This window comes from Rattus rattus, chromosome 9 (genome assembly GCF_011064425.1).
Source record: "Rattus rattus isolate New Zealand chromosome 9, Rrattus_CSIRO_v1, whole genome shotgun sequence".
In the NCBI taxonomy this organism is placed as follows: Eukaryota; Metazoa; Chordata; class Mammalia; order Rodentia; family Muridae; genus Rattus; species Rattus rattus.
In genome coordinates this window covers 71939125-71965875 of record NC_046162.1, presented here as the reverse complement: position 1 = coordinate 71965875, position 26751 = coordinate 71939125, and the positions used below count along the sequence as shown (strand labels likewise).

General features: G+C 44.1%; 1 protein-coding gene across 2 annotated transcripts; it reads right to left on the bottom strand.

Moving 5' to 3' along the window:
* Positions 1-4186: 4186 nt before the first annotated feature.
* Nol11 (nucleolar protein 11) lies at positions 4187-26751 on the bottom strand. Of its 2 annotated transcripts, XR_004389043.1 has the most exons (19): positions 26572-26751; positions 24869-24982; positions 24698-24754; positions 23146-23294; positions 21898-21955; positions 20176-20320; positions 19330-19518; positions 18268-18344; positions 17166-17289; positions 16771-16856; positions 15312-15383; positions 14131-14312; positions 12484-12609; positions 12075-12326; positions 11109-11187; positions 10450-10542; positions 8302-8409; positions 6967-7709; positions 4187-5165 (listed from the first exon to the last, which is right to left on the bottom strand). XR_004389043.1 is itself a non-coding variant. In XM_032912456.1 (18 exons), the coding sequence occupies exons 1-18, from the start codon at positions 26710-26712 to the stop codon at positions 7593-7595; spliced, it is 2169 nt and encodes a 722-aa protein (XP_032768347.1). In that variant the 5' UTR covers positions 26713-26751; the 3' UTR covers positions 6926-7592. The 2 variants fall into 2 exon arrangements, 1 of the variants encoding a protein (XP_032768347.1); XM_032912456.1 differs by lacking the exon at positions 4187-5165 and having other exon boundaries at positions 6926-7709.

Below are 26751 nucleotides of genomic sequence, written 5' to 3'. Positions count from 1 at the left end.
TTTGTTACCTCAGCTGCAAAGTGCAAATAATGGTAACACCCACCAGGGGAAGCTAATTCTGAGGAAGGGAGAGCCAGTATCTGGAAGATACCTTGGTGGGCTCATCTGCATTCAGGGCCTTGAAACCTGAGGCAATGGCTGCTGTACTGAGTCACACCCCAGGCTGGTGTTAGCAGGTGTTCTGCTGCTGTAGCTGAGGTGGCCAGCCTCTTGGGATGGGAGTACAGATGTGTTTCCCTGTTTTTAATTTGAAATCACTGCATCTGTGTGTGCATGTGCCTGTGTGGGTGCATATCTAAGTGCATGTGTGTGCAGAGAACCATCTTGTTTGCTATTTCTAAGGCTGCTCTCTGCCTTGGTTTCTCCCTGACTCACATCTCAGGCTGTTGAGCCTCAGGGATCCACTTGTCTCTGCCTCCCCGGGCACGGCACTGGGATTATTTTAAGTACCGCTATGTGACTGATGTTAATGTTCTGCCACCAGCTCAGTCGCCAGCGGGCTCCCCCACCCGCCCTCTTTAACAGCTTCATTCCAGCCTGAACATTGAGGCTCGACCACTGTGAGCAGCTCAGGAGGCTGTGCAGTAAACCAGTGGTGAGAGAATTATGCCTTGGGCCATAATTCTTGTGTTCCTGGGGCAGAGCTGTGGCCAGGACTTAGAACTAAATAAAAAGTGCTAGAGAGATGGCTCAGCGGTTAAGAGCACTGACTGCTCTTCCAGAGGTCCTGAGTTCAATTCCCAGCAACCACATGGTGGCTCACAACCATCTGTAATAAGATCTGATGCCCTCTTCTGGTGTGTCTGAAGACAGCTACAGTGTACTCATATAAAATAAATAAATCTTAAAAAAAAAAAAAAAAAAAAGAGTGGTGGAAAGACAAATTCAGTAGTTAAGAGCACTTGCGTTCTTTCAGAGGATCAGAGTTTGGATCCTAGCACCTATGTTAAGTGGCTCTCACAAGCCTTTAGTTCCATCTCCGAGAGATCTGCCTTCTCCTGGCTTCTGTGAGTACCTGCATGCACGCACACAAAATCTTCTTTAGTAAAGGGCGAGGGGCTAGGGAGATGGCTCAGTCAGTAAAGGCTAGGCTCACAACAGCAAAACCCCACAACCCTGTAGGTCAGAAGACAGTGTCTGATCCTGTAGTACTGAAGTTATGGATGGTCGTGGCCACTGTGTTAGAGCTGGGAACCAAACCCAGGTCTCCTACAAAAGCAAGAAGTGCTCTTAACCACGGAGCATCTCTCCAGCCTCAGCTGCACTCTTAAACTTATAGCAGCTGTGTTCAGCCTCAAAGGCTTGGGCAATACCCTGTCTCGAGTGAGGAGGGATGGTCAAGATTACTGTGGGGAGGAGAGGCAGTTTCTTCAGTGGTGTAGCCATGGGTCAGATGCCCATAGCTCAACCCCAACGGAGCTCACTGGAATACACACACACACACACACACACACACACACACACACACACACACACACACACACACACACGGACTAGAAAGCAGAGGGACTAGTTAAGGAGGGAAGAAAGGGATCAGCAGGAATGAGAGGGGAAGGAGGGAGAGGGAGCAACTATGAAGTATGTATGGCCAAACAGGGAAGTACCATGACAGCCCATTATTATGTGTGACTGACACATGCTAATAAACACTCACACGCAAAGGAAACCCTACACAGGGTCTCCCAGTGACTGCAGAGACTGCCGAGAGGATGATTCAGTTGCCTAGTGGGTAGCTTTGCAGACAGGTTGTAGCGCAAAAATAAACAGATTGGTGGGTACTGAATTATGTGCTTAAAATAGTTGAGACAGTAAATTTTATATCTATTTTGCCTAACTTTTTAGAAGACAAAGTGGCTCAAAAGTTGCTTCTGGGCCTGGAGAGATGGCTCAGCAGCAAAGAGCACTTGGTGATCTCGCAGAGCTCAGGTCTGGTTCCCAGCACCCATGTTAACTCATATCCCTCTGTAACTTCAGCTCTGGGGCGCCAACACCCTTCTGGCCTCCGTGGGTACCAGGCATACACAAAGGCAAAACTTCCATACACATAGAAATAAATAATAAAAATTAATTAAAACGGAATTTGCAACAATTATTAAAAAACTGACTGAGGTCAGTTTATTTATTTTTTCTTCCAGAGGTCCTGAGTTCAATTCCCAGCAACCACAACCATCTGATGCTCTTTTCTGGTGGGTCTGAAGAGAGTGACAGTGTACTCACATAAAATAAATAAATCTTAAAAAAAAAATTACTTGGAGCAGTGAGTAGGGGTTGCAATGTAAAAATTCCAAAGACCCCTGGTATGACTGTTTGCATACATCTGTGGCCCCATGCTTGTGAGGCAGAGGCCCAGAGTTCAAGGGCAGCCTGGGTTACACAGTAAGACTCTCAAAATGAAAACAGAGCCTCTGGAGCTCTCTCCTCAGCTCTGTAGCCCACTTTCCTTCTTGGGAGAGCCCTTTTTTTTTTTTTTTTTTAAATATTTTATTTATTTATTGTATATGAGTACATTGTAGCTGTCTTCAGACACACCAGAAGAGGGCATCAGATCTCATTACAGATGGTTGTGAGCCACCATGTGGTTGCTGGGATTTGAACTCAGGACCTCGGGAAGAACAGTCAGTGCTCTTAACCTCTGAGCCATCTCTCCAGCCCGAGCGCTTCCTTTCTTAATAAAGTATCTGGGGTTGGGGATTTAGCTCAGCGGTAGAGCGCTCGCCTAGCAAGCGCAAGGCCCTGGGTTCGGTCCCCAGCTCTGAAAAAATAAATAAATAAATAAATAAAGTATCTGTTTCGGCTTCAAACCACGTGCCCTCCTTTCTGTTGCTATGGTAAACACCGTGGTCAAAATAAGCTCAGGGAAGCTGGGCATCGTAGCACACACCTTTGATCCCAGAACTCGGGAGGCAGAGGCAGGAGGATCTCTTGAGTTTGAGACCAGCATAGTCTACAGAGTGAGTTCCGGGACAGCCAATGCTATACAGAGAAACCCTGTTTTGGAAAACAAAACAAAACCAGCTTACGTGAGGAAAGGGTTTATTTGGGAAGTGAGGACAGGAACTAAAGGCAGCAACCTGGGTGTAGGAACTGAAGCAGAGACCTGGGAGGAACAATGCTTATTGGTTTGCTTTCTCTGGCTTGCTCCTCCCCTAGCCTGGTGGTTCTCAACCTTCCTGATACTGATACCCTTTAATACAGTCCCTCATGTTGTGGTGACCCCCGACTGTAAAATTCTGCAATTTCGCTGTTATGAATCAAGATGCAAATATTTTTGGAGATAGAGGCTTGCCAAAGTGGTTCCAAGCCATAGGTTGAGAACTGGAGCTCATTCTGACACTGTCTCTGGTGCAATCCTTTGCCCCAGGTCACAAGAGGCTGGACTCAGATGCTTGGCTCAGCCATCTTCAACATGCTTTCCCTGACCTTGGACTTTCTACTTCTCTGCTCTCCGGGCCTAACTTAAAAATGGCTACGGCTGGGCAGTGGTGGCACATGCCTTTAACCCCCAGCACTTAGAAGCAGAGGCAGGAGAACAGGTGAATCTCTTGAGGTCAGCCTGGTCTACAGGGCGAGTTCCAGGACGGCCAGGGCTACACAGAGTCCCTGTCTTGAGAAACAAACAAAAAGGCTTGTCTATGTAGCTCTAATGCCTTAATCTTTAAGAAATATAAATGGGTTTGGCCTACAGCTCAGTGTGCTAAACTTTGACCTAAATGTTAATGTCTCCAGTATAAATGTCAGAATTGTGATACTTCAAAGATGGAAAAAGGAGGCCTGAGTTACCACAGAGTAACCAAGCAGAGACATATTCACCTTACGTCATGGGTTTGTTATCAACTACACAGGACCTAGAACCTCTGGGTACTAGCCTGTGTGCGATCTCCTTAATCAAGTTTATTGGTGCTGGAAGACCTTACATGTGGTCTCATGAGTGGGATCACGTCCTGAGCAAGCCCTTCGGTATCAATGAAGAAAGGGACTGAGCAGCCACACTCCTGTTTCCTGACTGTGGAAGCCATGTGACCATCGCTTCACACGCTTGCTCATCTCCCCACTGTAACACCAGGCCTTGGGCTGTGAGCTAAAATGGACACCCTTCCGTTTACTTTTGTCAGACAGCAACAGAAAAAGGAACTGAGGCACCCCAGAGGCGGCACATTCATTCCCAAAACAATCTGACCCGCCACAATTACTGAAATTCCAATTTTATTAACTTGTTAGGTTTCTTTTGCCTCTCCCAGAGGTCTCAATGTAGCCATGATGAACTTTGACTCCTAAGTCTCCTGCCTCCACCTCCCCAGGGCTGGGGCTACAAGAGAGCAGCATCGTGCTACTCAGCTCTCTTCTTCTGAATGTTTCCAATGCTCCTGGCAGTGTACATCTTACCCACTCGAGCCTAGCTCTGTATTTCTAACAGTATTTTCAGGACTATCACTCTAAACGCAAATCCGATTGATGCAGTGACTGTCAGCACAGGCTGAGCAAAAGCAGGGCAACACGTTTTCCTATTTATTTTTGTGGTGCTGGGATGTATGTACACTTAGGGTCTCATGGATGTTAGCCAAACGCTTTACCAGTGAGCCACATCCCAGCCCTAAGCCTTCTCCTTAAAGGCTGACTAGCAAGTCAGGCATGGTGGTGGACATCTGTAATCCCAGCACTTTAGACATGGAGGCAGGAGGATTTCAAGTTTGAGGTCAGCTGAGGCTACATGTAGGCACCGGTTAATTAGCAAGTGAAACCCTGGCAATCCTTTGGAGAGCTTGCTGATTCAGTCAGGCAGGAAACATGGTAGAGTTCTCCTTCAACTTCGCCTAAGTACAATGCCACCAAGAACACGGGGCTTCAGAGACAAACGTGGGGATGCTGACTTTGCAGGTGGTCTCTTCTGAAGAGGCAGGGATTCCTCACTCTTTCACCCCGACTTGGGAGGTCTCAGTTAAACACTCAGCAGAACAAGGTGGCTCCAACCTCACATCAGAGCTCCAGTTTCTTTTTTCTTTAAGATGGGGATCGAACTCACTGTGCAGCTAAGGCGTGACCACCATGCTCGCTGTCCAGCAATGCTGGGGGACCAAGCTCAGAGCTTCATGCCTTCGATGTAAACACTCTACCGTGGAGCCATATCCCCAGCTCTCTGCTTTAATGTTAAGTCCTTGAAGCCCTGTCTAGAAAACAAAACAAAAGAACCCAAAAAGATGAACTAAGCCCTTTCCTTCCCTAACTTGCTTTTAGTCAGAATGTCCTTTCTAATAGTTTACTTTTATATTACATAATTCTACGTATGTATTACATGAGTTGTGTCCACAGAGGTCAGCAGAGAGGAAGCCTGAGGCGTTTGCAAGGAACTAAACTTTTAAACCCCTGGGCCATTACTCCAGCCCTGGTGTGACTGCAGCAACAGAGACAGACTGGACAGAGCCCACTCAGTGCTGACGGCTGTTTACTGCACTGCTGTGCACCTGTGGTCCTGGGTTTTGTGACTGGAAGGGGAAGGCACAGTACTTGCTTTGAATAATTCAGCCTACCAGGCACTAACTTCTGTATATCCTTACAAAATCTTTAGTCCTAAAACTTAGTATCTTAACTGCAACTAGAATTTGCTTCCATTAATATTTATAAACCAAATTATTATAATTCTTCTCAAGATTTATTAAGTCCACTACGTAGAAGCTGAGTTCAAGTGACATGAATCCCTTAGGTGCATTTATATTTGGTTTTGTTTCTTTCCCTGAGGAAGTGTAACGTGTAAGTCAGGCTGGCCTCACCCTCCTGCCTCTGCCTTCTAGATGGCGAGATCAGTGTGTGCAGCCATGCCTGGTTCTGTGAGTCTACAGAGCCATCCTCAAGTACAGCTAAACCACAAGTTATAAAACTCAAACATGAGTCTAATAAACCACTTACAGGGAACTGCATTTGCTTATCTTATTTTCTGGTTTAAATAATTTACAGATTAGGCTGGAGATGGCTTGGTGGTGAGGAGCAAGAAGTGCTCTCTCAAACCTGGTGTCAGTCCCCAGCACTCATGTCACACGGTTCACTGTCAGTTGCACGTGTGGGTTGAGGACAACCTGTGCAAGACATAGAAGCAGAGACAGGAGGATCCCTGCATTCATGGCCAGCCTAGTCTACTTTGAGTTCCTGGACAGCTAGGGTTACAGTGAACAAACAAACCCAAAGCACTTGACTCAGCAGAAGCTGCTGTGACAGAATGGGACATGGCACTTAGCAGGTGGAACACTTTGGCCTCTCCTTCCCCCTTTCTTTCCTTCGAGGGAGGAAAGACTGAGTCTCTTCCCATGGCTCCTCTCCAGTTTCTCTCTCTCCTGCCCCCATTCCCTGCTGGGAGGAAGTCCCGCCCTATTCTCTCCCCCATCAGTCATTGGCTCATCAGCTTAGAATTATCAGGATTGTAACCTATGGGGGCAGAGAGATCAGCATCTGAGTTACACAGTACACAGCGACGTTATGCCTACACTTGTTTCTGAAACGGTTGTGACTCAAGTTTACCTAAAATAAAGGCTTTTCCTAACACTGAGATTCCATATAGAGGGGTTCGTGGATCAGACATTGATTTGCCCTACACTCACACTGTGGCACCACTTGTCTATTGTCACTCAGCCTTGGTGAGGAGGGTTTGAAACAGGGCCTCACTGGAACTCTTGCTGTTCTGGAACTCACCATGCAGACGAAGCTGATCTTGAATATAGAGATTAGTCTGCTTCTATTCCTGAGTGCTAGGATTGAAGATGTGGGTAGTGTTTGTGGAGGGCAGAGAACAACTCTTGGGAAACTGGTACTCTCCTTCCCACTTCACATGCCTTCCAGGGAGCAACAGACTTACAGAACTTGCAACCATGTTTACCCACTGAACTCCCTCACCTGCCTCAAAAATACATTTTTTTTTTTTAAAAGAGAGACATTTTCATTACTTGGTAATAAGATTTTATAATTTAAACTGATCTTTACCATATCCTTGTCACAGTTTGTCTGAGACATCACGCTGGAAGGGGGAATTTCTCAACCCCTGAGGGAGGAGAGATGGCAGACGGTGAAAGATGAAGAAATGGCGAGGCAGAACGCACTACGTTGGCTTGGGGTCCTGAGTTCTCCACGAGACAGATGACTGCAATAGCTTCCGACCGACACACATCCGTTTTAGATCCACTCTTCAGAGATGGCTTGCTTATTTTATTGAAAGAAAAACTATTCAAAATGCACGGTAAGAAACTAGACTTTTATCAGTACACAAATAAGTTTACTTAAAATCAACTCAATTCCATGTTTAAAAAGTTTGTAACATTCTTCCAGTGATGTCTGCAACCTAGAAGTGATGTCTGTGGAACCCGTAGCACTCTGAGGAATGGTGGTATGTGATGGTCCAGGGATTCACACTTCTCTCTGGACACTGAGATGGATACAAACAAAACTTTCTCCCCTGGATGAACAGGTACATTCATATAAAAAAATCCATTAAGCCAGGTGTGGTGGCCACACCTTTAATCGCAGTGCTCTGGGTTGGATCTCTGTGAGTTTGAGGCCAGCTTGGTCTATATATCCAGTTCCAGGACAGCCAGTAAGACTGTCTCTGGCTGTCAGAAAAGTTCCAGAACTTCGATGGAGTACAGTCCTCTACTGCTCTTCTCCTGATTTAACCTCTGCAGCTCCCGGAAGCTGACTTCAATCTTGTTGAGCTCGGAGTAGATGGAGATCTGAAGAGGACAAGGACCCAGAGTAACTGTACTGGAGCACCACACACAGCCTATAGCAAGCACTTCTCCCAATGTTTCCAAAAACATTTTTGTTTTCTGGTACTGGAATAGTCATGGGCCTTAAGTGTGTATTGTCCCCTCCACCATGAGCTGCCTCCTGCCTCCTCCCAGGCATACTTTAAGGATAAGTTGTACAATTAGGTTATTTATTTATTTATTTATTTATTTATTTATTTATTTATTTATTTAGCACTCTGCCTGCATATATGCCTGCAGGCCAGAAAAGGGCACCAGACCTAATTATAGATGGTTATGAGTCATCATGTGGTTACTGGGAATTGAACTCAGGACCTCTGGAAGAGTAGTCAGTTCTCTTAACCACTGAGCCATCTCTCCAGCTCCGAATTAGGTTTTTGGTTTTTTTTTTTTGAGACAAGGTACTGCTGGAAACAAGCCACTATCCCTTGGACCTGCAGATGGCAACTCTCTAACCTACAGATTCACACTTTGGCATACACCCACCCACCCACCCACTCACATATACACAGGTCTCACTTAAAATGAAACCTAAAAATATTAAACAACCACAAACCTGCGATTTCACAAAATTGTAAAGATTAAGCAAAAGTCTTTTTGCTTCTGGTATCATTAAGACGACAGTAAAATTAGCATCTAGAAGTAGGCATATCCAATCCATGATCTGGAGATAAATACAGAAAGATTATTTTATTTTATTTTATTTTAAAAGATTTATTCATTTATTATATATAAGTACACTGTAGCTGTCTTCAGACACACCAGGACATCGGATCTCTTTACAGATGGTTGTGAGCCACCATGTGGTTGCTGGGAATTTAACTCAGGACCTCTGGAAGAAGAGTCAGTGCTCTTAACCACTGAGCCATCTCTCCAGCCTCCAAAATAAATACATCAAAAGAAAGAAAGAAAGGAAGGAAGGAAGGAAGGAAGGAAGAAAAGAGAAAAGAGAAGAAAAAGAAAAAGAAAAGCTATTACAAAAGTGGCTTCCACTTTACAAGTTTGGTTCAGGAAACTCCCGGCACCAATGTAGATCCCAGCACTTGAGTGTTCAAGGTCAGTGTGAGCTCTAGAGTGAGATTTTGCCTCAAAAGAACAAAAACAAGTAAATAAATATAGAATACATATGCGTCAGTGAGTTAAAGGCAGGGTCCAGTACGTCTTACACGTAAAAATTAAAATTTGCCTAGAAAAAAATGATGCTGAGAGGATGAGGAGACCACGAGCCCCCCCCAGACGGGACCACCTGCAATTCCCAGTTAGTGTGGGGTCTGCCCAGTGGACCCAGAGGTGCAGCCACTGGAAAGTAGGCCCTGATCTAGTTGATCAGATTCAGTGGGTCTCACACACGGACATCAAAGTGAAGGGCGTGTCTCAGGAAGAAAGGGTTTCAGCAGAAGAGAGGGAGAGGGTAACAGAGGAAAAGGACTGAGACCACTGTATGCAAACATGAAACCATCAAAGAACGAGTTGAAACTTACTCAGTATACGGGGGCTGTTTATACCTCCCCCAACAAAACAAGAAATACAACAGAGAAATGGATAAGAACCTGACTACAAACCTCACAAAAAGGAATAAAGCAAGAAAACTCCTGCATCCTCTGTCAAAGAAACACAAGACAACACCATGCCTACCTGATTAGCAAGAGCAAGAAGCTTGACCATGATAGCAGGTGTGGGCAGAAACTAAAAGCCCCAAGCTTCTGGGTTAGCCCCCATTACAACTGTTTGGAAAGGTAATCTGGCATTCTGAAAACTGAAAATATATGCCTGTTTCACTCAGTGTTTTTCTTGTGGGATTGTGCCCACAAGTACATCTATGTGAAGATTAATGTACCAGGCCAGACCATGTCTGTATAATATGGCACTGTAATATGAGCAATATTTTTAGAGACAAAAGAAATGTTTCTGGTTTTGTTTTGTTTTTGTGACAGGGTTACTCTGTGTAGCCCTGTCTGTCTTGAAGCTTACTCTGTGTAGATCAGGGTGGCTTCAAACTGACTCTCCCTGCCTTCTGAGTGCTGAGATTAAAATTGTGCACCATCATGCCCAACTCCACAAATGACACTTAATGTTGGAGCTGGAGAGATGGCTCAGCAGTAAAGAGGACCGACTGCTCTTCCAGAGGTCCTGAGTTCAATTCCCAGCAACCACATGGTGCCTCACAACCATCTGTAATGGGATCTGATGCCCTCTTCTGGTGTGTCTGAAGACAGCGACAGTGTACTCATATACATAAACAAATCATTTAAAAAAGAAAATGAAATGTAATATTGGTCATCTCTAAGAGGGGCTGGAGGAGCAGAGGTGTAAAGCTTACTTTTTTTTTCTTTCTTTTTTTTTTTTTTGAGGCAAGGTCTAGCTAGGAGAACTCATTATATAGATCAGACTAATCTTGAACTCACAGAGATCCACCTGCTCCTGACTTGAGAATTAGGATCAAAGGTTTGTACCACTATATCTGGTCCCAAAGTTTACTGTTTGAAACTTTTGATATAGAAACTTCCAGTTACAAAGAGGACTTTGAGATTCTGTACTTTGGGAATTATGACTCTAGATATCCATCTACTGAAGAGAGAATCCCTCTCCACTCCAACAGTGTACATGAGGGAAGAGATGATGACCACTCATCTTGGACAAAGGGAGAAATCTAGGGCTGGCACTGCACGAAAGGTTTCTGTACAAAGACAAAAAGAAGTCTGACCTGGCTCACGGTTGGAGGGCTTACTCCAGGGAGAGTCATGGTAGCACTGCCAGTGCACTTCAAATAGAGGAAATACAAATACTGCAGAAACAGCTGCAAGGGAGAGGAGAGCACAATTATCCACTGTGGTGAAACAATACCCCTACAGTACACCCAATAGATTGTAGGAAAATTTACACAGCTGTGCAATTGAATTATCCATCAAGCAAACGTGACAGGTATCTGGGGACGGAAAGAGTAAAACAGAGGCTCCATTTTACTCATCGCCAAGACCGCTCAGTTAGGAGCAGATCAGTAAACAACAAGTGACAAACAATTTCTTTTTCTCAGTGTCTTTTGTTTTTTTTGTTTTTTTTTTTTTTGGTTCTTTTTTTCGGAGCTGGGGACCGAACCCAGGGCCTTGCGCTTCCTAGGCAAGAGCTCTACCACTGAGCTAAATCCCCAACCCCCAGTGTCTTTTCAATGATAACTTGTTTAACCTGGTTTGCAAGCACGACATAAAGAACACACCAAGGCTGATCACCCCCAAACCACCCTCATGTCCTGAGCACATCTAATAGGACAGTATCCTGCAGTGTTCAGAATGGCCTATCAGATGCTAATCTAAGCAGCACAACTTAACCCAGAAATAAAATGCACAAGATGTGCAGGGCACTCACCGTTATATGCTTCGCAGGGATGTCCTTCAAGTGCGGCAGGAGGAAGGGCTCACTGTATGCTGAATGAAGGACTGCATTTCTACTCGGGACTTAAGGAAAATAAAGTCTTCAAATAGGGAGAGGTTGCTTGGGAGGATGAAGTTCCCTTCCGAGGTTTGGAGGAGGTCAATACCTGCTGCTGTCAGAGCTCAGGGGTGCTGCTTACTCACAAACTTACTTACTTCCACAGAATTAATGGAGCTTGCAATTGTGCAATTGTGCAGCTCCTTTTATCTTTCCCTCTTCTTTTTTTTCGGAGCTGGGGACCGAACCCAGGGCCTTGCGCTTGCTAGGCAAGAGCTCTACCACTGAGCTAAATCCCCAACCCCTATCTTTCCCTCTTCTTTACAGCTACAGAATCTTTCTCTAGCCCAGGCTGGCCTTGAACGTTCAGCAATCCTTTTGCTTCAGTTTGCCAAGTGTTGGGGTTACAGGTAAGACCTAGCATAGCTTCCTAACTAAGACAACTGGCCAAGCTAGCCATGGTAGCACCCACCTGTCCTTCACACTCAGCAAGCACAAACAGGAGCACGCCAAGGCTGACCTTGCCTACACGAGCCACAGGACACATGTCAGAACAAAACTAAGCCAAAAGAATCAACAAAAGATCCCCCAAAGAAAACAGATAAAAATGGCCAGGGAAACCAACACTGAGCACTGAGGTAGTGTGTTTGCCAAGTATGTACGTGACCATGGGTGTAATTCAGCCCAACGCGCACACAGACACACAGACACAGACACACAGACACACAGACACACACACACACCAGGCTTAATAAAGTAACTAAAGGCAGCATTGGATATAATATATTTCAAGTAAATATTGAAAACAAAACAAAACAGGAAAAACAATTTAATCATGTCTTACTTTTGCTTAGCATATATCCCTGATGGACACAGTGCAATGGAAACCATTTGGAAGGATACAGCAGAGCTGCTCGCTTTGGTGCCACAGGACACAAGGTCACAGGGAAGGAGATGGGCTCCTGTGCTGCGTCACCAGGCTTTTTGTTCAACTGCTGACTATCTTTACTGCAGCCACCATCTTCAGGACCGAAGCCATTCTGAACAATTTCAGTTTGCTCTTCCATTTCCTTTTTCTCATCTTGTGTGGTATCACCATAATCAAAAACTGACTCCATGCTGACATTACTGTCCCGAAGACAGTCATCACCAATGCTACGATGTTAATTGAAAACAAGAGGTTAGTTCTTCTCACAATTTGAACCTCCGTAAGTTCATTTTCTAATCTAAGCATTAAACACTTTAGAAGTCAAGTAAGCCAGCCCCAGACCTAAATGATAATGAAGGCCTGAAAGCACAGGTTCCAGCTTACCTCAGGAAAAGTTTTAAGCAAGCACAGGTGGTGGACTCAGGAATGTCAGGGAACTGCTGCAGACACAGCTGTAACATCTGCACATCTGTGTGCTCTAGGGCAATCTCCATCAAGTCAGGGCATAAGCTGAGACCAAAGGTAATGCAATTACTATGGTTTTATATTTAAAAAGTCATTTGTAAATTACAACAAAAAGTTTATGTGATGACTGCTATGCTTGTTTGTATGTCTGTGTACCACAGATGTACCTGGTGTCTCTGAGAGTCAGAAGAGAACATGGATCCCTGGTACTCGTGACCTACCAAGTAGGTGCTGGGAAAATAAACTCAGATCCTTTGCAAGAAGAGCAAGTGCTTTCCAGCTCCAGTATTTAAAAAAACAAAAAACAAAACAAACAAACAAAAAAAAAATCAAACGAACAAAAAAAACCCAACCAACTGGCCTCAAACTACCAATAATCTCCCCGCCCTGCCCTACTAAGTGCTGGGTTTAGGCGGGAACCATCTCCGTTGTCTTAATCTCTTCCTTTCAGGTTCAAACAGCAGTTCAATGCTGAAAGCAAAGCCTGGGAGGCCGCTCAGGTGGGAACCTGACAGCAGCAATGCTGAGAGGTATCTGGACCGTGGACCAAGAGACTCCTAGGGCCTGGGTTATGGGCTATTTGCAGTATTCTAACCAAGAATCTGCCTCCATTCTGTCCACGCCTGAGCACATACATGAAGTTGAACTGAGCAATAACAGATCAGTTTGTTTCATAGAGGATTTCAAAAGAGATCATTTAGTTTGATCCCGAGAGACCACCTGTAACTATTAAAGAGGTCAACACTCTTAACTAGAAACCTTGATGCTACACTGGACAGTAGGAAAGCTGTTCCAAGAACAAAACTTCATCCCTCGGACACTCTTATCTAGTGAATATGCAGACTCATTTAAAGGAAGTGTAGTACAATGAAGGAGCTCCCTGCTCCTAAAATGCACCTGCCCAGCAAAATGTTTCCCTAGGCTCAGCACAAATGAGCTGTTATGGCTGTGGTCCAAGCCATTCCTTGAACTCATAGTGTAAGTCAGCAGCATTATCAGGGCAGTAACAGTCTGAGGGCAAAGATGGGAAAACTGAAGCCAGGCAATGTGTGGCAGGACTGAAGTCCCTATAGAGAGGACTCACAGGCCCACTGTGTGAAGCTGTGAAGGTGAGGTCTATGTGGTGAAGCCCATGAAATCACAGCAACAGGAAAGAAACTAAGACTACTAACATGTCCAGGTAGCAACCTCTGGTGATATACGTGTGTGGTATTAATTTATGCATGATCGCTTATGAGTGGGTGTGCATGTATGTGTGTGCACGTGTCTGTGGAAGCTCCACAGTAATGCCGAGTGGCTTTCTCCTCCACTCTTCCCCTTATATGAGGCAGGGTCTCCCACCAAACCTAGAGGGTCAAGCTCACACACCAAGACTGCAGGTGGGCTGCCATACCCCATGCTTTTATGGGGGTTCAGGGAGGACAAGCTCTAGCCCCCATACTTTAATTATGGAGGCACCTCCCAAGAACCATTTTTACATAAAAAACAAAACAAAAAATAAAACCACAAGTACAAAAAAACAGGGTTTAAAATAAAGGCTAAATATGAAGTGTGAGCCTCATCTACCTGTAGGAAAGCGCGTGTGTCTGGATGAGCTGCATCAGACAGTTGCGGGGGTAAAACGATGGTTCCACTTTACATCTTCCCAGAAGTCCAGACACTATGTCTCCAATTATAGTATGAAAGTCAGGGGTCGACTTAGCCAAAAACTTACGTAGTTCTACTTCAATGTGCTTTTCTGAATCTTTCTGAAAGGGCAGAATTAAATAATTTAGTCTGGGAGATTAAGAAATATCACTCTGGGGGTTGGGGATTTAGCTCAGTGGTAGAGTGCTTGCCTAGGAAGCGCAAGGCCCTGGGTTCGATCCCCAGCTCTGAAAAAAAAAAAAAAAAGAACCAGAAATATCACTCTGAATTAAAAAAGAGAGAAAGACAAGGCCCTGGGTTCGGTCCCCAGCTCCGAAAAAAAAAAAAAAGAGAGAAAGAAAACATGAATATTCATGCAATCAGCTGAAGCAAAGTGACATTAAGTTGCACAACACACACACACACACACACACACACACACACACACACACACACACACACACACATTACACAGAAGGAAAAATCTAAGGGTTTACAAGCCCAGTTACTCAGACAGTATTACAAACCTTGTGTGGACTGACAAACAAGAGGAGCGCAGCACCACAGCACTGATGCCATCAGATAAGAGAGTCAAACAAGGCAGTTTTGTGCCCACTCTGATACACAGATGTTCACCACAGTAACAATGAACATTAGACCATGCAGAATGGAGCTGGAGAGAGAACTCAGCAGCTAAGGTTGTTTTTGCAGATGAACTGGGTTCAGAGCCCAGCACCTACACAGTAGCTTAGCTCCCCAGGCACTCTGTGGCACACATTCATGTACTTCACAAATATACAGACTGAGTTCTTTCATTTCACCTTTGCATGGGTTCCAGGGATCGAATTGGTCACCAGGGCTGTGAGACAAGAGCTGTTACCACTGAATCATTTTACCAGCCACATTTTTAGCTTTTAAAAAAAATTAAATTTATTAGCAGGGCAGTGGTAGCACACACCTTTAATCCTAGCACTCAGAAGGCAGAGGAAGGCAGATCTCTGAGTTTGAGGTCAGCCTGGTATACAGAGTGAGTTCTAGGACAGCCAGGGCTACACAGAGAAACCTTATCTTGGAACCCAAAGACCAAATCAAACAAAACAAATCCAAACAAACAGAATTACCTTTATTATTGATAAAAGTTCTTTGACTCCTGGAACTTCTGGGTGTAAATTTGTTTCAATTTTTTTTCTAAGCTGTAAGTAAATAAATTGGTTAGGTTTTCAAAAGATGCAAAAGACTTACCAAAATATCAAGACTATGAAACAGATACAGAAACACTAGGTATAATCATATACTTAGAAAATATATAAAATTTTTTTGTTTTACTTTATTTTGGGGGGGGGGCACAGAGTCTCTCTATGAAGTCCTGGGTATTCTGAAACTCACTATGAAGACTAGGTCTGACTCAAACTTAAAGAGATCTATCTGCCTATGCCTTCCAAGTACTGGGATTAAAGTCATGGGTCTCCATGCCCAGCTAGTTTCATTTTTTTGTGCAGGAGTATTTTGCCTACATGTGCGTATGTTTAGTATGTTAAATGCTTAACCATGGAGGCCATAAGAGGGTGTTGGATCCCCTGAATTTTGAGCTGCTATGTGGATGCTAGGAACAAAACCTGGTCTTTTAATTTTTTTTTTTTTTTTTTTCAGAGCTGGGGACCCGAACCCAGGGCCTTGCGCTTGCTAGGCAAGCACTCTACCGCTGAGCTAAATCCCCAACCCCAAAACCTGGTCTTTTATAAGAGCAGCCAGTACTCTTAACCAGATTCACCTTTCTAGTTCCAAGATTTTCTTTTTTATTTCTTTAAAAAAAAATTTAGGGGTTGGGGATTTGGCTCAGTGGTAGAGCGCTTGCCTAGCAAGCACAAGGCCCTGGGTTCAGTCCCCAGCTCAAAAAAAAAAAAAAAAAAGAAAAAAAAAATTATTATGTATACAGTGTTCTATCTAAAGGCCAGAAGAGGGCATCAGATCCCATTACACATGGTTGTAAGCCACCATGTGGTTGCTGGGAACTGAATTCAGAACCTCTGAAAGAACTCTGAAAAAAGAAAAAAGAAAAGAAAAAAAAAAAAAGTAACAGCTAGATTTGCTAAGTATCAGTTTGGGTAAAGGCTGTAAGGTCACAATGCTGAACATGTTATTAAAAACCAAGCTGTAAAAGGTATATACACACGAACATTTACGCTAACATGGACTCTCTCTTTTTTTTTCTTTTCTTTTCTATTTTTTGGAGCTGGGGACCGAACCCAGGGCCTTGCGCTTGCTAGGCAAGCGCTCTACCACTGAGCTAAATCCCCAACTCCGACTCTCTCTTTTTTTAAATTATTTAAAGATTTATTTATTTTATGCATGAGTGCTCTATCTGCATGTACACCTGCAGGCCAGAAAAGGAGGCATTCGATCTCATTACAGATGGCTGTGAGCCACCATGTGGTTGCTGGGAATTGAACTCAGGACCTCTGGAAGAGCAGCAGTGCTCTCAACCGCTGAGCTACCTCTCCAGCCCCTAGCCTTTTCTTGTCTTTTGTTTTTTGCTTTTTCCATTCACACTAACATTACTCATTCAATTACTGAACTTACAGTTCTTGTCTGCTTTGCACTGTAGGACCCAGGTTCATATTCTGAACACGTCTCCCAGTTTACAAAATGGGGCACGGAATGACTGCCTAAGGAAATACAAAACATAAATTACTGGATTATTTTGACCTAATATCATCAAAGTAAAGAACAATGAAGGAAAACCACTTATGCATAATTTGAGAGAAGTCTCAAGCCAAGAGGTGGTGGTGCATGCCTTTAATCCCAGCACCTGAGAGGCAGAGGCAGGCAGATCTGAGTTAGAAGCCAGCTTGGTCTGCAGAGTGAGTTCCAGGAAAGTAAGGACTACACAGAGAAACCCTATTTAGAAAAACCCAAAGACAAAAGAAAGCAGGAGCTGATAAATGACCGGTGTCATAAATAGCAGAGAGTCCTACCTGACTCTTGAGTATGCTTGAGCTTCCCAAGAGCGCTCGCCAGAGATGATGCTTCGCACTTGTATGGAATCACAGTTAGACTTTTCCCATGTCGCATAAATAGTATTTCCCCATGATACCAGAGCTGAAAGAAAGTAGGCATTCATTTTTTCAAGGCCTGACTGTTTCGCACACTCCCGAGTGCACGAGTGCCCGCTTGTCCTTGACGCTCCGTTCTGTCCACTCACAGCTGCTCAGTCTCCTCTCCCTACCACCCTGCTCCATGCTCATTCATATATTAGACATATTATATTATATTAGATATATAAGTCTAGATCCAGCAATGAAAGAAAATTCTGATTTTTAAAAATTTTCATCTACTTTTCCTACAAATGACATGTGATTCATCTTTATGACCCAAGTTCCATTAATAAATACATTCCACGCTGTCTTCACCCATTCAGCCATCGATGGACACAGTCTTTGACTCAAGCTTACTACAGAGCACATAAAATATTGCACAAGCTATCTCAGAACAACAAAAGCAACTTTTTCTATTTTTTTTTTCAAGACAGGGTTTCACGATATAGCTCTGGCTGTCCTGGAACTCACAATGCTGATCATGTTGGCCTGCAACTCAGAGATCTTGCCTACTTCTGCCTCTAGAGTGCTGGAATTAAAGGCATAGGCCACCAATTCCACAGTAACATTTACTATATAAAGGCTAATTTATTAGGAATAGTAACACTGTAGGTTATAGCTTAATACACAACGAACAAAATTATAAGTATATATGAACTATTAAAACAAAAGCCCAACCAAATGAAAGCTCTTGGGTAAAAAATGAATTTTAGTTCTCGTTTTCCTCAGAGGATAGAAACTTAATAGAAAACCAAACAAGTAACAGAATGATAGCACATGTCTATAATTCTGGGGCCCAGGGGGCTAAGGCAGGGGGATTGCAAATTTGAGGCCATGCTAGGCTACACAGCAACACCTTACCTCAAGCAAAAACCCAAACCCAAACCCAAACCCCAACACAGAGAAGCCAAAACCAAACCCAACAAACAAACAAGAAAAAAAAAACAAAAAAACAAAAAAAAACCCCAACAAACCAACTTACTTGCCCACTGGTTCCTTGTGGCAGCTCTTTTGATGTCTGTAATGTCTGAAATTTTATGTTCCATATGGAGAGGCATTCTATAATGTAATTTACAGAGGTCAGAAACAGACCTAAACAGAACACATGCTAACCTAGCATGAAGGAAGGAGGTAGAGGTAAATACACAAGTCTGCCTGATGTATACAAGAGTGGGTGCCACAGGAATTCAAAGGTACAGGGCAGATAGGGAGTGGAGTGGAAAAGCTCCACAAAGGTCAAAATGGCAGATCTGAGTCTGTAATCAAAACCACATTCAAGAAAGAAAAGCCCAGGACCAGATGACCTCACCATTGAATTCCAACAATCATAAAATCAGCACCAAACTATTTTAGAATATAGAAGAAATAAGTCCTAACCCTTCAGAAGGCCCATATTACCCTGAGGCCAAAGCCAGCACACACAGGCATATACAATGTACGCACACGTACGCGCACGCACGCGCGCACACGTACTAACAGTACCAATAAATATAACTTAGCAAGTTGCAGGGTAAGAGTAACACATAAAACCAACTGTGTTTCTACAGCTTAAAAAGAAAAGCTCTGGGGCTGGAGGGATGGCTCAGCGGTTAAGAGCACTGACTGCTCTTCCAGAGGTCCTGAGTTCAATTCCCAGCAACCACATGGTGGCTCACAACCATCTGTAAAGAGATCCATCCGATGCCCTCTTCTGGTGTATCTGAAGACAGCTACAGTGTACTTATATATAATAAATAAATAAATCTTTAAAAAAAAAAAGAAGCTCTGAAAAGGAAGGATTACATTTAAAGGAAAAAACAACTGACAGTACAGTAAAAACTAGGAAACACTGCTAGAGGACCTAAGGAAGACATACACAGATGGAGCTCATGCACTGGAAGACGGCACAGTGGTACACACCACTAATCCTAGTGCCTGGGAGGCTGGGGTAGGATGATCCTGAGATCAAGGCCAACCTGAGCTACAGAGTGAGAGTCTGCTGAGAACAGAAAGGACATAGAAACTAGAGGCTAAAAGCTAAATTTGATTAGGTGATTTCAGTTACCCTTAGAAGCTGGAAGTGGAGGTCCCAGGACTGCTATGTGGTCTTGATCCAGGATGGTGAGGGCAGAACCATTTCGAGCACTGCCAGACACAACCGTCTTGAGCATCAATGCTCTAACTAACCTCTGATTGTTTTCCGTGTCACTTGAATATATCGGTACCAAGGTTTCATATATACACCCATCAGAGCCTGTTGGGAGCAAGCAGTTGTTATTTAGTAGTTTGTAGCTATCATAGTTAAACGTGTTAGGGTGTTTCTAAAATCCGTATTAGGATATTTGCAAGACTACAAGTCTATAAATAACCCAATCAGAATATCGATAACTATATTACTTTTTTCTTTCCCTCAACAAATATATTACAATTTTTATAAATGACATCAGTAAAATGGTTTGCAAGGTAGAGGCACTTGCTACCCAACCTGAAGACCTGTGATCACTGGAGCCCATGTGATGAAGGGAGAGAACTACAACTTGTTCTCTGGCCTGAAAATGAGAACCAAGGCACATGCACGATGCCATGGAAATGTGTGAGTGTTGGGGAAACACGCTGGAGGTCACTCCATTGGTAAAAGTGCTTGTCTACCATGCACAGGGCCAAGCAGGCATGGCTGTACACCTCTGTAACCTCAGCACCTGTTAGGTAGGCAGGGGGGTCAGAAGGATCCTCCTTAGCTATATGACTTCTCTTTCTTCTAGGAACCGCATTATTTGTTGTTGTTTATGGTAAGCCTAACAAAAACGTCCTATGAAACAGCTCTTGGAGAAATCTGCAGAAAGCTTAAGAATCTGTACCACAGACAACCTTCTCACAGCCTCCATTTACCCCCTGCGGTGCTATAACTTACCTAGCGACACCAGGGAGATGAATTTCCCATCCACACGTGCAGTAAAATTTGGTTTAGCAGATTTTTCTTCTTTTCCAAGTAAGAGTATGTATTTGCTTAAGCTGTGTGATTTGCACAACTGTACGTAAGCAAAATAACTCCCATGCTGCAAGGAAAAAATTTTTATTTTATAAATATCCCCACTTCAATTAAACTATAATTAAACTATAATTAAACATATACAACTATAATTAAACATTAAAACTAGACGTTAGGGCTGGAGAGATGGCTCAGTGGTTAAGAGCACTGACTGATATTCCAGAGGTCTTGAGTTCAATTCCCAGCAACCACAGGATGGCTCACAACCATCTGTAATGGGATCCCATGCCCTCTTCTGCTGTGTCTGAAGACAGCTACAGTGTACTCATATAAATAAAATAAAGAACCCTAGAAGTTACTGCTCCATTTTAATTACTTCAATAACTACTTAAAAGCTGCTTGCCCAGGCTGGGGGTGGTGGCACCTATCTGTAATCCCAGAACTTGGGAGGCGAAGAGAAGAAAAATGCAGCAAATTCCAAGCAAGCCTGGTCTACATGTGAGTTCCAGGCCACCAGGACTGCAGAGGTGCTGTGCTTGGTAAGCAGGAGTCATGCCACTGAGCTATATCCCCACCCATTGTCTTCTAAGACAGTGTCTCATTATGTAGCCTAAGCTGACCTCAAATTCTCCATCCTCCTGCCCCATTTTCCCAAGTGCTGGAATTATGGGCGTGTTACAATTATAGGCATGTCTTCAGTTAAATTTAAAATGTTATAAAAATATTGCTTTAGTTCCTTTCTTGGTAAGACATAATATGCTGTGCAACCTTGGGCAGCAGAACCTGGGGACCCATGTTTAGCAACAATCTGAGCGCCGTGGGGTTTGGGGAGATATAGCAAAGATGAGATGCAGATTCTCATCACCAAGTCGGACCACCTGGTCAAAGACATGAAGATCAAGACCTGGAGGATCTGCTTGTTCTCTCTGCTATGTAGAAATCTGAGTTATTGAGCATCCCTAAAGGATGAGGACAGCATTACAGGAGCAGAGAGGACTGGCTAGCAGGCTTGCTTCAAGGCTTAGGTTAGACTTTGTGTTAAGTAGTCTAAGGAGGGAGGGAGCTACTGGCATCTGAGGGCCATTGCCTTGGCCATGCTTCCCATTCCCGTGAGGAGAAGGGCTAATGGGAAACAAGATCTGTATGCCTCACACCGTCCACTGTCCATGTAAGGTGACAGGCTGCTGTGGCTCTGTGCTGATGTGCCTTATCTCTGCTCCCAGAGGCAATGGTGCTTCTTTGCTCCCCTGTCCAAATACACTGGGCAATTTTGAAAAGGCCATCTTTGATGCCATCTCCAAGACTGACAGGTACCTGATCCCAGACCCCTGGAAAGAGACTGTGTTCACCAAGTCCCCCACCAGAAAATCCCCGACCATCTTGTGAAGATCCGTGCTGGAGTCTCCATTTAGAGGATATAGGCTCCAGCTGTCACTACCATATGGGGGCTTTAAACCATAAAAATAAAGCAAATTAAGTCTTCTAAAAAAAAAAAAAAAGCTTAATTTAGGCCTAGAAACAGTTATAACTAGCATTTTAGTGTTCACAAAAGAAACAAGCTAAGAGAAATAGCAAAATTGCATCTTAGTTTTAAAAATAACACAGGTGACTTAAAAAAGACCAGAAATTGAAGATATCACTTACATTTTCAGTAATAAAAATTAAAACCGGTTGCTTAAATAACATGAAAACCTCTGACCACCTTTAAAGAAGAGAGAAAAATTAGAAAACACAAAGTCAGTTGAGAGACGCTCTTGATGAATGGTATTTGAGTAACTGTTCTGTGTTCTGGAGTCAGGACAAAAAGGAAGCCTTACCTCACCCATGGCAGCGGAGGCAGCACAGGTCATCAACTTCCCAGACACTGATGAAACTGTGAGGTGGGCTGAGAGGAGCCTGCATCTCCCTTACACCTCATTACTTTGGGGACTAGAGTCCTTAGGGTTACATTAGAACCGTATATGGCTTCCATAGGCAACAGAGAACAAGGCAAGGGAAGTTAAGACTAGGGCAGCACCGCCGGTGTGTGGCAAAGTGGTGACGAGAACCCAAAGTCACTCACAGCCTGACAGCTGTTCACACCTTAAGGCACACACGCACGGTCAGTCCAAGACTGAGTGTTCACTCGCTCACTCAGCACAGGCCTTGCTCTTAGGACTTTAGCTTCTACCAGGTCGACCTCAAGAGGCCACAAGTGAAAGGTCACGCACTGTCCCAGCACCAGGTGAATGAGCTGTTTCCCCAGTGTTCCTCCAGGGCCCAGGAAAGCCAGAGGCACTGCAGCCCCACCATCACCTCTTACTACAAAGACAAGTTTTTGTCCAGGGAAAGAGCTGCAGCTTGGCTGGTAAGCGTGACAGAACCAAAAAGTTTGGACTTCCAATACTGTCCATTTCCTTACAAACCACTGACTGTCCAGGTCTCTGACACTTGACGGACAGAGAGGACTAGAGGACCATGGTGATTTCCTCATCATTTATTATTATTCCACAGGCTCACAGGCTCTTGGGGACTGTGCTCATAAATGGTGTTGTAGTTGTTAACGTTTTGTTTTGTTTTTAAGACAGGGTCTCACTATGCAGCCCTTGCCAGCCTAGAACTTATTATGCAGACCAGGCTGGCCACAAACTCAGAGACCTGACTGCCTCTGTCTGCCTAGGACTATACCCAGCAATAAGTGGGATTTAACTAGGGTATGCTTTTCCTTTGGATTCCAGGGATTGACTCTAGGCTTCAAACATGCTAGGTAGGGCTATACCACTGAATTATCCCATAGTCCTTTATGTTTCTAGCACTAATACCTTTAAACACAGTAAAAAAAAAAAAAATGTATTAAAGTAATGCGGAGCACATTTTCTAAGTAAAAATTCATAGGCAAGTACTGGCACTCACTCGATCACTTCCTCATCTGGTATGACAGCTTCAATGTTCTGCTGTGGCTCTGCAAGCAAGGCCTCTAACCCACGAGCAGCGCCTCTTCGGAACAGCACCAGGGGTTCTGTTCTTTGTACTGAGTGGATCCTATGGACCTCAGCTGACAGCTGGAAAAAAAGGTTCCAAATGTTTTTAGTTTTACTCTAAAAGAATAGACATATAAAGCAATATAGACATTTAAAGGTGTTTAGCTTAGTTGCCTGGCCTTGGACTCATGACTGTGGCTGACATTACCAGCAGGTGCCCAAGAGACTTATGTTTGGGCACCTTTAATCCCTTTAATCCCTGAGGATCTGCCTGTCCTCCCTGCCACCCAGAAGTCTGAGCTATTAACTTCCTGGAGGCAGGCAGGCAGATGTATGTGAGTTCAAGGCTAGCCTGGTTTACATATCAAGTTCCAGGTCAGCCAGGACTATACAGTAAAATTCTGTCAGAGAGAAAGATAGAGATTATTAGCCTACCCCCACCCTGGGTCTGTCTGTCTGACCCCGTGCTGTAGGGCCTTGTACAGACTGGGCAAGCATTCTAACTGAGCTAAGCCTTACACCCACACACATGCTGAAACAGAGATTGACTAAGACAACACAAAATAAAACAAACAATTACAAAGACAAAAGCAGCAAGGAGCTGGTAAGGTAACAGGTAAGGCTCTCGCTGCTAACGAAGGGTGAGAAAGAGCTCAGCTCTCCAGGATTTTAGGAAGCAGCACAGTTTGCAGTTTCATGCGTCTAGGCAACAACTGTATTGGCTCTGAATTATTCTCACTTGGGGTTCTAAGGTATATCAATTCCATATCATTTCTGTTTTATTATGTTCATTTGTTTCACTTGCATGTATGTCTGTGTGAAGTTGTCAGAAGCCATGGAATTGGAGTTACAGCCAGTGCTCTTAATCACTAAGCCACCTCTTCAGCCCCAGACGTTATTAATTATAGAGACAGACATTTAGAACTAGAAATTCGTTTGCTGAGACAGGGTCTCACTTCTGTCTCTGTCTCGTGGGTGCTGGGATTAGAAGAGTACACAAGGGGCTGGTGAGAAGAAATATCACAGAAAATAAACATTCTTACAAGAAATACATCAAACATTCAAACTCCAAACACGATTTTTCTATTTTTAAAAATAGTTATGTATGTGTATGCATCATGTGTATGCATCATGTGTGTGCATCATGTGTGTGCATCATGTGTATGCAAGCCCGAAAAGGCATCAGGATTGCCTAGAGCTGGAGTTATAGGTGCTTGTGTGCTGGGAACTGAATTCCAGTTTTCTGCAAGAGCAGCAAATGCTCTTAACTGAGGAGTCATCTTTCTAGCCCCATTCAGAACTATTTAAATCAGTCTTTATGGGATTACATAGCCTGTAGTGTCTAACCCACTAACACATGAAGGGGAAAATGACTACAACCATGAGCTCTTTTTCCCCAGAGGCAATATAGTATATATCAAACATGAAATTGAGTTGTTTCATTTCACCAATAATTAAATATGTCAGAAAACCCAAAGACTTACTGTAGCTTTGAATACTTTATCCAGGTTTACGTCTTCATTATTCCATATTCTCAAAACCTTAAATCAAAAAAGTACACTGGTTATATAGTGCTGTACTGCCTATTTATATGTAAGGAATAATCATACATGCAATATAGTTTATGTTACACATATTATTGCTTTCAATTTTACCTTATGGTCATGTACCATAATATACTCTCCAGTCTGAAAGTTGCACACAGCAGGACATGTTATAGTCTGGCCTTGTTTCACCGACCAGCTGCCCAAGGGTTTCTGGTCAGAAACCTGGCAAAAGAATAAACAGTTTAAGAATTTAGCTTCGGACATTAGAGCAGTTAGATTTAATAAATGAAAAAAAAAGTCCTTGAATGAGAGTACTGACTATGATTTCTACCTGTGTGAAGTACCTAAACTAAAACAATGACATCTGAGAGAATGGCTGCCAGGGGCTGGGACGAATACAGAATTATTATTTCTTCTGTATTGGAGATGGTCTTTCTGTGTAATCTAGGCTGGCCTCAAATCCAGATTCTCTTACCTCAAGTTCCAGAGTGGATAGTTACTATTTATTTTTAGTCTTTTTTTTTTTTTTTTCAGAGTTGGGAACCAAACCCAGGGCCTTGAGCTTGCTAGGCAATTGCTCTACCACTGAGCTAAATCCCCAACCCACTATTCTTTTTTTTTTTTCCTTTTTTTTTTTTTTTCCGGAGCTGGGGACCGAACCCAGGGCCTTGCGCTTGCTAGGCAAGCGCTCTACCACTGAGCTAAATCCCCAACCCCCTATTCATTTTTAATTACATGTATGTATTTATTTGTGCACGCACACACTCATGAACCCAGAGGCTAGAGGACGGTGTTCAGGAATCTCCTTTCCTTCTACAGGACCCCCACTGAAGGAATCAGAGAAAGGACTGGAAGAGCTCGAAGGGGCTCGAGACACCATATGAACAACAATGCCAACCAACCAGAGCTTCCAGGGACTAAGCCACTACCCAAAGACTATACATGGACTGGCCCTGGGCTCCAACCTCATAGGTAGCAATGAATAGCCTAGTAAGAGCACCAGTGGAAGGGAAAGCCCTTGGTCCTGCTAAGACTGAACCCCCAGTGAACGTGATTATTGGGGGGAGCGCGGCAATGGGAGGAGGATGGGGAGAGGAACACCCATAAAGAAGGGGAGAGGGAGGGGTTTGGGGGATGTTGGCCCGGAAACCGGGAAAGGGAATAACACTCGAAATGTAAATAAGAAATACTTAAGTTAATAAAAAAAGTAATAAAAAATGTATTTTGTGGATGATTGCTATAACAAGGTTCTAAGTGTGCCGAGACAGGAATTAGGCTGCAAATCCGGTGAGACTGCGACTTTCCAGCCCTCAACTCTTAAGTTTCAGAGTGTGATGCAGAATTGCTCAACCTTTCTAGGATACCAAGAAATCTCTGCCTCTTCCCATTCCCCGACTCCCCGCGTCCCAGAAATCCCAAGGAACCGAGGATATATTGGAGAACACATATTTTTCAACCTATCAGTGTCATCCTTTGAAGCTCAATCTCCGCTCGACCCTTCAGCAAGCAAGCCGCAGGGTGACAGAAATCCCCTTGGGCCGGCTCTCTCCGGGAGATTAGAAGGGGAGGCATAGGTTCCCGGCTTATCCCTTGTGCACCGAGACACCGCCGCATGTCCTTCGGAAATATGTCAGTCCTCACAAGCAAACAGCTTCTGAACCTCATTCGGCGTCCAGCCGACTCTGTTCGCACCGCAGACGTCTGTCACGCCCGCTCCTGGCTTTCCATCCCAAGAGGTGATAAACTCAAGCCTCCCGCTCCCAGCTTCCGACAGAGGCCAGACACCTGCCCGCCGCTCCCACCGCCCTCACCTTGTAGAGGACGACGGTCCTGCCTCTGTCGGTCACTAGGAACTGGTCGGCCTTGTCACTGGGCTCTACACCTAGGAATCCTTCAGGACCGGCGCCTAAGACTCCAGTAGACAACGTGAATTCTTCTTCCAAGGCTGCCATTTTGGGCTGGCCTACAGCCCGTGCATGCCTCCCAGTAGG